This window comes from Phallusia mammillata, chromosome 2 (assembly GCF_965637545.1).
Source record: "Phallusia mammillata chromosome 2, kaPhaMamm4.hap1.1, whole genome shotgun sequence".
Classification (NCBI taxonomy): domain Eukaryota; kingdom Metazoa; phylum Chordata; class Ascidiacea; order Phlebobranchia; family Ascidiidae; genus Phallusia; species Phallusia mammillata.
In genome coordinates this window covers 28,390,067-28,400,074 of record NC_137253.1, presented here as the reverse complement: position 1 = coordinate 28,400,074, position 10,008 = coordinate 28,390,067, and the positions used below count along the sequence as shown (strand labels likewise).

General features: G+C 38.3%; 1 protein-coding gene across 2 annotated transcripts; it reads right to left on the bottom strand.

Annotated features, from left to right (window-relative positions):
- LOC145214616 (melatonin receptor type 1C-like) lies at positions 1 to 7,852 on the bottom strand. 2 transcript variants are annotated; one of them, XM_080083174.1, is made up of 8 exons: positions 4,736 to 7,850; positions 4,522 to 4,670; positions 3,198 to 3,332; positions 2,722 to 2,850; positions 2,174 to 2,384; positions 1,465 to 1,598; positions 1,256 to 1,321; positions 1 to 327 (listed from the first exon to the last, which is right to left on the bottom strand). In XM_080083174.1, the coding sequence occupies exons 1-8, from the start codon at positions 4,964 to 4,966 to the stop codon at positions 261 to 263; spliced, it is 1,122 nt and encodes a 373-aa protein (XP_079939300.1). In that variant the 5' UTR covers positions 4,967 to 7,850; the 3' UTR covers positions 1 to 260. The 2 variants fall into 2 exon arrangements, with proteins under 2 accessions (XP_079939300.1, XP_079939301.1); XM_080083175.1 differs by having other exon boundaries at positions 262 to 327; positions 1,458 to 1,598; positions 4,736 to 7,852.
- Positions 7,853 to 10,008: the final 2,156 nt, after the last annotated feature.

Here is a 10,008-nt window from a genome sequence, read left to right as displayed (position 1 = left end):
TTCGTACAGGAACAACAGTTTATTCAATGTAACGCAAGAAATAGACAACAAGAAAGACAACTGTAAACTGTATCACAGTGATATTTGACGGCGGTTTGTAAACTGCAATAAAACGCAAAACACTGAACCAGCACTGGAATCAACTTTGGATGATGAAAATCAATCAGCTTATAAGCTATTTGGCATTAGTTTGATTTGAAGCCGTTTGTGGCAATCTTGTGGAGACACGTGAAATAAATTTGACGTGTTTTTCTTCGTGGTCAAGAAACACCCTTGTACTGATGAATGTTTGAGTTTGACTCCCCAACCGGAAGGCTGTTGTTGGCCCTGCATTAATACAACAAATTATGCAAAACGTTCCCACAATAAACAACAAACCTAATTAAAACAAATTATCAGATCTGCGTAGACGCACATAATCGTAGACGCACATAATGAAAATAGTGTTGGTTATATCTTTACCCGCAACCAAAGTTGTCAGTGGGGTTTACAAAACAGGCAAAACAAGTGAAATATTTACGTTGCAATTAATTACTTTTCTGTGCAACATACTGTTGTTTTGCAACACTTTTCGGCAGATAACTTTGGACATCGCAACTTTTATAGACTGTTTGTGCTGTGAAAAACTTCACTTCACGAAGTGTGTTTTGCTGGCCACAAATTCACGTCGCCGACAACGTCAAACCCAAATCCCAAACTTCCCGCAAATATGTTGATAAAGATCAAACCTTTTTACTCGTGCCTTTCGTCCGTCTACAAAGTGCAGATTCCCAGTATACTCTACCACATCGTCGTTTAGCATTTTAGCTAACCAACGATGCCCCAAATGACTTGCCATTTTTTGCATAAAGGTTTTGCAGTTTATGGGCGATGTTATGCCTATAATTCGTTCACAGTCAACTGTTTTTTGTTGTTTTGCGTTGTTTCATTTTGTTTTTAGGTCTTGAGCTGGTAAATGTAATTACACATCGACGACTATAATTGCAATGTGATTATTCCTCACTTATAACACCAAAACATGTTGTGGACAAATGGAGAATCTCCATAGTCTATGCGATGTTGCGTAAAGTGGGATGCAAATGCAACTCTTGTATTGCTTTTGTTGAGTTGCATGTATGTCTGACATGTCAAAGCCTGCATCCTGTTGGCTTGACAGTTTCGGTCACCTATGTTACTTGAGATATGATGGTTACAAAGCCTTTGCTTGCGGCTTAAAAGGTAATGTTAAAACAACTTAAAGTGGTTGTGTGCTTACCGATGAGGCGACGCATGTTCATTGTTGTTCCGCGATTCGTTGTAATGTCGAAAAACCGATGGAAGTCTAAAATAAACAACAAACCGAAGTCAATTAGGTAACAAATCTGTGGCTGACGACCCCAATCAGAAATAAAAGTAAATATCCCCCCAATTTATAAATGGCAACTTATAAATAATTAGAAAGAATCAAAGATCCACACCTCGTACCTTGACAAGGTTGGCTTCTTGCAGCAACAGAGCAGCCTAAGCAGGTTCTTGTAACCTTTTCTGTAGGTGGTGTTCATTACACCGTACACGATGAAGTTTACCGCGGAGTTTGAGAGGCCAAACCAGGCTACGATCTGCAAGGAAAAACATATTGTCACTAACCAATTTATCTAGGGTACACTTTCGTTATGTGCAGAGGTCCCATGATACAATTACGTATTTATTGTAGGTTGTATTTCGCATGAACTGTACTGCTATCACAAACATTTAAATTAAAGTTTTTTAACATAGTAAACCGCTGAGGTGAAAACACTTGCCACCGGGAAAAAAATCTCTTATATGTTTATTAGGCCACAATATTTCTTACTCATGCTTATGTGATGTTTTTTATTTACATTCTCCAAACTTGATCTCATTCTCTAAGTTTTTGGATTTACCCAAATGCGTGATTTGTTCTAATCTAAGGCTAATTGCGCATAAAGTTGTGTTATTAAAAGGGTTGTAGCAGCGTCATTGACAACTTTCATGCGTTTGTCCTGGTAATACTAATACAGGAAATCCTATGAAATTGAAAATTAAACAACCCACAGTCAGCAATTGTAACCGTACTTCCTTCAAACAATGCTGCTCATCGTCCAAACCCGCTAAAGTTAAAATTTCCCAACGCAAAATGTTTTCAAATCATTCACAAACGCTATGCGCTACGAACCTGTTTGGACTTGTGGGGAATACCCTTCGGGTCAAAGGTCACGCTAAAGGCGTACGGCATCCAACATAAAATGAAGAAGGCCAGTGCCGTAGCCAGGGTCTTCAATAGGTTGATTTCCTTCTGCAAGGATCGCCGCTCCTTGGCCTGGCGCAGCACATTAGAGGGAGAGACTGCAAAACTTCGGATCCACCGACCACGATTACGTACGCACCTAGAAAGATCATTTAAGGTCACATGTCTGACAAATCTTCAAACTGGTTGTGACCGACAATTTTTAAAAAAAGGCGGTACGTTCTTGGCCGAAACACTGTACACACTCTGTAGCTAATTACTTGTCAGCTAATGGCTGTAAGCTTTTATAACGCTTTATTACATATAAAACTAAGCAACGTTTTCACAGTACAGCAGTATGATGGCGTCCGTAAACCTATTACAAAATGTAATTCTGCTGGGAAAATCCTTTTTTCTGGTGGTGAAATATCAATGATTCTTTGTGTAATTCTACATGCACATTGGTGATGGATCTTTGAAATTAACGCATAGCTCACCTGTATAACCTCCCATAGCAGATGCATATAGTAATTAGAGGAGCGAATACAGCGAGTGTCATAAAAGTAGCGTTGTAACTTATGGCCGCCTGGTCGTCCCACGCACAGCCAACCATTTTAGGGTCGTAACTGCAAACGAAAAAAAAACTTAAGGATTTAGAACGATGGAGTTTTACACGTCGTGCAATAAACTATAAGAAACACACTTTGCTATACAATTAAAAAAACTAGCTACTACAAAAAAAAGAAACTTGTTTTCACAGTTTACTTTAGTGTTACCAAAATAGAGAAAAACTTTAGAAACCTGGTAACATTTTACATTTTCTCTCGGTATGATTGTAAAAAGTACAAGCTTTGGCGTTTTATTGGACTTGCAGATTAATGCCTATTGGACAGGTATATCATGTATACATTTCCAAGTGTTAAGAAAAGTGTTGAGAAACACAAAACACATTAGACTGAGATTGAGATCTTACCCCAGGCCGCTCCAACCGAACAATGTGGGCGAGGTCAAAAAGTTCGACCAGATCCAGACCAGTAGGACCGCGAGGAAAGTCTTTCGTTTCGTGTAATGTGCTTCGTACCAGCACGGGTGCACGATGACCAGGTACCTACGCACAAGAGGGCAATTAGTTACATTAAAAATTCACAAGCTGTGTTTCATTCGGAGTGGGGAGGGCTATTCCCTGGCCATAAATCCTCAGGAAAGGATTAAAAAAGCCAGAAAATCGAAGCACCCGTGAAATCGTTTAAAGCTTTGGAAACGGTACGGGGATATATACTGGTTTGTATGAATCAGCAATCTACATTCTAGGACTCTGCACCTGTTTAAACTTTAAAAAACGCTACCCCAAAAGGCCATTACGAAATAAGTGGACAAAATCGATCAGGACAGCAGCTTTTAATTGGATACACGCAAGAAAACCAACTTAAACCAAGAGCCTCGTGGTAATACCAGTTTTGCTCCTCGTGGTATAACAAGATTTTTTAATGCCTTTGCCTAGGGCAGTCGTTTGTTGGCTGCAATTCTTTTTCGTGACAAACATTTTGCACGTGTAATTTCTGCGAGTTTATCGCATCACAAATTAGATGTTGTCAGTTTAAGTCGACGCCTTTCGTTTAAATCATATGTTAACCACAATGACCTTTAAAATATTTAATTATTCGCCTACGTTTACAAATGTTTAGAACAAAAAGTGGACCCATATACTGTGAAGGAAATGGAAAAAAAAAGTTGAAAAACACATTTCTAAAGAAAACAACTTAGTTCCATTTTTTCTCAGAATGTTATTAATAGTTTGTACGTATTGTTATAATTCTCCTCAAAGTCCACAAAAATCGCCTTTTTTCAAACAATTATATCAAAAACGGAGGTAACTTTTGCAAACGAACAAAAGTTTCGACCGTAAATACTAATTTAACCTCACGCATTAAATGTACGCCTTTTTTTGAAAAACAAAAACACATTTGCATACTTATATCACGCAGGTACACTACCCTAAGGCGAACGCTGTCACGAACTAATACGGAAACCTATAGACCATATGCTAAACTGCAGACAAAAATAGGCGCAAATGCGTGGAACACAAGACACGTGTATCTATAAACTGCAACAAATTGCTAAATAAAGCCTGGGTTGAGCTAGGTTGACCGACAGAAAACACACGGACGACTTTTATGATCTATATCTCGATGCTTTATCCTTACTTACGTTGTAAAATAGCTTAACACAAGAAAAACAAAACAATATGTTTGTTCGGTACGTTGAATGCAGTAAACAACAACTACATAACTTTGTACCTGTTTATGGCGATACAGGTGAGATTGGAGACTGAACAGACGCAGGAAACAGTAATAAGATATGCTGCCACTTGACAGGCCGCGTTTGGAAGTGCATTGCCACCCGCAATAACGTTCGCAATTACAGTGGGAAGATAAAATCCAGTCACCTGTAAAAAGATTAACAGTAATAGTACACTAAAAAACGGCGGAAAACAAACGAATAAATACTTACAATGAGATCAGCCACTGCTAAGTTTATAATGAACAAGTTTCCGCTTTTGTGAACTCTTTTGGCATAAATAATCGAAAAAATGACCAGTAGGTTTCCAATGGTACCGATCACAGTGATGAAAGAGAGATAAACGACTTCTAATATCTTTAAGGCGTAAATTGGGGCATATGTATCTGGGTTTGCAGTTGTAGTGTTTGGCAATTGTCCGGCTGAAGTCGTGTTTAATTCCATTTTAAATCATGTCCACAACAGATTTGTGTTTGTTGTCATAGAATATGACAAAAATTCAATTTATTCTGGAACAAAACAGCAGCTTCTCTAAAACAACAATGAGCTGATTAAACACTTCTGCTACATTTTTGTCAACATCTCCGCTTGCACTATATATTGCTTGCTATCTCATGGACCTGTGCTGCCTTAAGCCTTTTCCGTAACTGTGAAAAGTTACGATAAGACAGAAAAACGTTTGCTAACATTTTCGACTTGGTCAGTCCTGTAATTGCAGGCATGCGCTGCGTGTCAACTGTCGTTCACAAAGCGAGCAAAAGTTTAAAATACAAAATACCACGCGACAGATTGCACAAGACGTCAAGATTTAACTTAGAGTTTATGCAACACATCTGCCAAGTACAAACAACAGCGGAACTCACAGTTGCACACAAACCTATTTTAAGTTTCTAAAGAAAACCTCCGCAAGGGGAGTTGTTTTGCTGTTTCTTTTGTCTTTCTCACTGTGAAGCTTTCAAAAAGAGCAGACGATGCTTAACGCTATGAACAAAACTCCAGTTATGGCGTTTATTTTTAAAACAGGTTACACCAAACCTGTCAATGTTTTCCATTATTTCAGCGATTGTTTTGTATCGGACCTTACGTCTAATATTTGTGTTGTTAGGCATCAATCCGCTGGTCGTCGCGCCCGGTTGAAAAGCGGTGAACTGTCAAAAATCCCCAAGTACATTTGACGTCACGCAGCGATATATGTGCGTAGATTTATTTACAGACTTATATTCGCTGTGTCACCAATGCGTACCGCTTGGCCGTTTCTCAACAAATCTAACCAGTTTGAAGCTGATTTGAACGATAAGACCGGTTACTCATGAATATGTTGGTCGTTGGTGGTAGTTCAAATACTTTTGGGCGTCTGCACTCAAACAAACATAGGTAACCATATACGTCAGTAGCTGAAGGTAAGTTCATATTTAGGTGTATGATAACACATGGGAAGTCTGGTTGGCTGACAGCATTTCATAAGCAAAACTGGAGCAGGCTAAACATTACCAGGAATGATTTGATTGCTTATCCTAAACCGCGAATTTCAGATAAAGGAATTTCTGATTTCTCGCTTGTTATCAAATCGTTCTGACATTCCCAAGAATAAATTTAAAATTCTCCCAAGTAATGAGACCTAACAGTTCAAAACAGTGTGTCAGCCGCAAAAGAGCTGTTTCACTATTGTGAGATATGCTAGACAATTATTAGTAAATCGCAATCAAAAATCCCTGATCGCCTTCACAACTCTAATTTCCGAAAAAAGTCAGGCAAGGTTTACTTGACGTGTGCATTAAAAAAGACGCACCACGGAACCTTGAAGGACAAACTTGTTTAGAGGACAGAGGACAACTTGTCCATACATAGTGCGAGTTAAAACCCCAACAAACTGCGGTTTGTTTTTAACGTTACCCCCTTAAACTAAAATAGCGGTAAGTTTAGACATTGAACGCTTGACTACATCGCGTTAATCCTCAAACCCAAGTACGCTTAACCAAAGCAGTATCTGTGGTATAAAGACCTTTAAAGTCCAACTCGTTGTTGTATCTTTCGTAAAGCGGTTATCATGCGTTTGTTGCATATGAAACTTGCATACGTTTATAGCGCAGCAAAGGTATAAAAGACAAGTACCCGGAATTCAACGGTTTTAAAAGGTAATGTACAGATATTGAAATAAATCTTAGATACTGTTTTGTGAGAAGAGGGTTGTTTTCCTTTCAAGTATTAAACATGGCGTGCAATTAGTGTATTGCGCAATGTTGCAGTAAAACATGTTTTCAATGAAAACAAAAACAAAATCGTAGAAATTTGCAAAGTCAGCAGACATCCGTAAATAGTTTCCCTCATGACCGCTCGCCAATGTTACGGTAAACACTACGGGACGATTTCGTAGCACAACGCACACTTTCTCATTAGCATGCCCTTACTTTGGCTCACCGTCCAAAATGTCGCGTAATCTTTAATTGCAACGTTCGCAATTATGACGTCGGAGAAATTGTGAGTTGTTTTTAACATTCTGTCGATATCAAGCGTTGCCATTCATTTTGGTAGTTTTGTCACATGGAGTTCTTTTCTTGGTTTGCAATTGCATATTAAACTCTTATTTTGTACAGAGAAGTAATGCTTTTTCAAATACACGTCTTCAAAGAAACATTAAACCCGTTGATCCGGTTTCACATCACGCCAACCAACAATTAGTTATTTGCATTCGCTTAAAGATTCGCTCTCTGTTTTACACATTTGTTAACCAAGACACAACGGTGATGCACACCTTGTTTTAATTGTTTTCATAAACTATATTGTCGCTATATTTTCTTACAACAGGCAAAATACTTAACTACTCAACAAATTTCATGGCAGTTAAAACTCTTCAGAAATAACATGCAATTAATTGCAGTTGTTTTACGCCTATACACACCAGCAAGGTTGTCCACAAGCGCATTTAGCTTTTGACAAACAACGCTTTGTAATGGCGGTGCAGGTACGAAGCCCCCTTACTCCCTAATATTGGTTAACACCGATTATACCGCAACAGGCAACAAAACGTTTAATGTTGAATTGTAAGCTCCTTGTGTTTGATTTGCAGTGCTTAACTCAAACAAGATGAACTTACTTAAGCTTATACTATGCATAAATTCCCAAGCACCTAACTTAAAAATCAGTTTCGTCCAACAACTACCTTCCTAAGGAAAGATTTGTTTATTCGTCTTGTCTGTACGTTTCTATGCGTTTCTAGCTCATTAGCTACACAATTTGCAAGCAATTATACCCACAATGAACAAAAGCTGCTGTTTAACTGACGTGCGAAATAGAATCTTAGCCCTGAACAATCTCTTCAACTAACAACTAGCCACGTCTGCCGCAACAGTCGAGGGTGTTTGTCTGATAACATCTTCCTCGCGCTGCTCTTTGGGAAATACCCCGAGGTGTTATACGCATGAATAAACACGCCTCGCAGAAACTTTTCACCGAGAACCGAAGTCATTAGATAGGTTCCATTGTGTCGCGTTGTAATTAGAGCGTTTTGGTACCAATTATTGTGCTTATATGGGACAAATTAGTCATTGGCATTTTGGAAATAAGAGAACACTACAGAGCGATTTGCTTGTGCTGCCATTGAGATTTTTGTGATCAATATTGTAAAATCAACATATAAGTATGTTGGAGTTGCATATGGTCGATTAACTTTGAAAAAAAATGGATTGTAATGTCACCAACATTGCTGTTACGTTGCAATCCGCGCATATATTTTTACAAAACAATTATCGGCTCTCGGGCACCATCTCGTGGTACAAAAGTTTATTATGATTGAAAATCTATTTTGTTAATCCTTTGATCAAGATTTTGAAACCTATTTTGGTAAGCTAAATTACTATTTACGATTAATAGGTTTGCAGGTCCTGATAGCTAGCAAAGCAGAAAACAGAATTTAATGGTCTCAGAAACAAAATTATAAGAACACAAAAAAAAACGTACACTGGGTTTCAATCGAGAATAAACTGATGTAATTGGGTTACAAAAAATATTACATGATCAACCCTTAAGTGTCTGAATTGGTTAATGGGCCTTAACAAGGGCAATAAATTGATTTTGATGTCACATTGAAAGGATTCTAACGTAAATGACAGCTTTAAATCATAAGTGCTAGCGCCGCATAAGCACTGCAACAGTGGGGTAACAATCAATCGGGTCACATACGGGGAAAGTGAGAACATCTGGCCAACTATATAACGAAGCAGTGACGGTAGATAGTACTTACGTTTTGCAGTTTTACTTTACGAACAAGAAAAATATTAAAAGAGGAAAAGGATTTTGGCAGAAATACCGGCATGATGCTTTAATTGTTTTCATAAGGGATTAGGTTAATACAACTTGTGATAAGATGTGCATATGTTTGTAGTAGTGTGTATACTGTAATAAATTATTTATATTTTTACAAATCAAGTATATTATGCATAATTCATGGTCATTCGCAACAACATTATATCAGCGACATATTAGGAAAATTGTTGTAAACCTTTATGTGGTCATGGAAAAGGAAAATGAGAACAAGAACCATGATAGCTCTAGCAAAGACATAGACGTTGCGGAAACTCAAGAAAAACCAACAGAAAATGCACCAACGTCGGATCACTGGAAACAGGACTTTGCAGAAGATGAGACAAAGGGAATTACCAAAAAAGTTGCTGGCACGTTACTTGTTGATCGAATCATAGAAACGAAAACTTTTAAAAACCTTGCAAGACTGTTCAAAACCGACGCTAAAATAGCGGTAGCTGAAGCATCTGAAGGAACTGCATGTGCTGCTACTACAGGCAACGTAGCTGCTGAGATTGCAACTAGCAGTGCTGTAGAGGTCGTAGCCGAAGCTGCCGCCGGGGCTGCAACGACTGCTGGTGCAGAAGTGGTAGGGGGCGTGGCAGCCGAAGTTGGTGGTAGTTTTGTGGGCGTGGCCACTGGAATGGCAATTGATTTGGGCGCCGGATTATGCGTGGTTTCGTAACATGTAGCTTCTGCATTGTATTGTTTTTCTGTTCTGCGGATAACCTTGGCAAGCATAAAAAAAAATATTTGCATCAGAGACACAAGAATCTGTAAACAGATGCAAAAACCTAAGAAAGTAAATCATCAAGATTAAATGAAAGAGCGAATCAAATGCAACAATTTTTAGGTGTGCCAAAAAGCAATTAGACGCGAAGGAAAAAAGACATAAGAAATTTTAATACTTAAAGCGGACTTAACAATTTATAATGTAAAAAAAGTAAAAAATAAATCTAACTTCCTCAGTTTCGTAATTACATACAATAACCGCGAAGTCCAAACTATAGCATAACGTCTTCTTAAACGCCGTTTGCATTCTGAATATTGATGAAAGTACACACAGCCTTACCTTACGCGGAAGCTGACGGTTACAAACCACAAGATTCCCACCAAACCGCATTATTTTTGTACTCAGATCTTTCAGCTTTCTTTCTTTAACAATACCAACATGTTGCATAGACAAA

Bases quoted from the DNA above. Each gene is read 5' to 3' on its own strand.
- LOC145214616 (XM_080083174.1), bottom strand. From the start codon at position 4,966: ATGGAATTAAACACGACTTCAGCCGGACAATTGCCAAACACTACAACT. The intron at 4,671-4,735 runs GTAAGTATTTAT...ATCTTTTTACAG, and splicing joins TAGCAGTGGCTGATCTCATT to GTGACTGGATTTTATCTTCC. The intron at 2,851-3,197 runs GTAAGATCTCAA...TTTCGTTTGCAG, and splicing joins TTCGGTTGGAGCGGCCTGGG to TTACGACCCTAAAATGGTTG.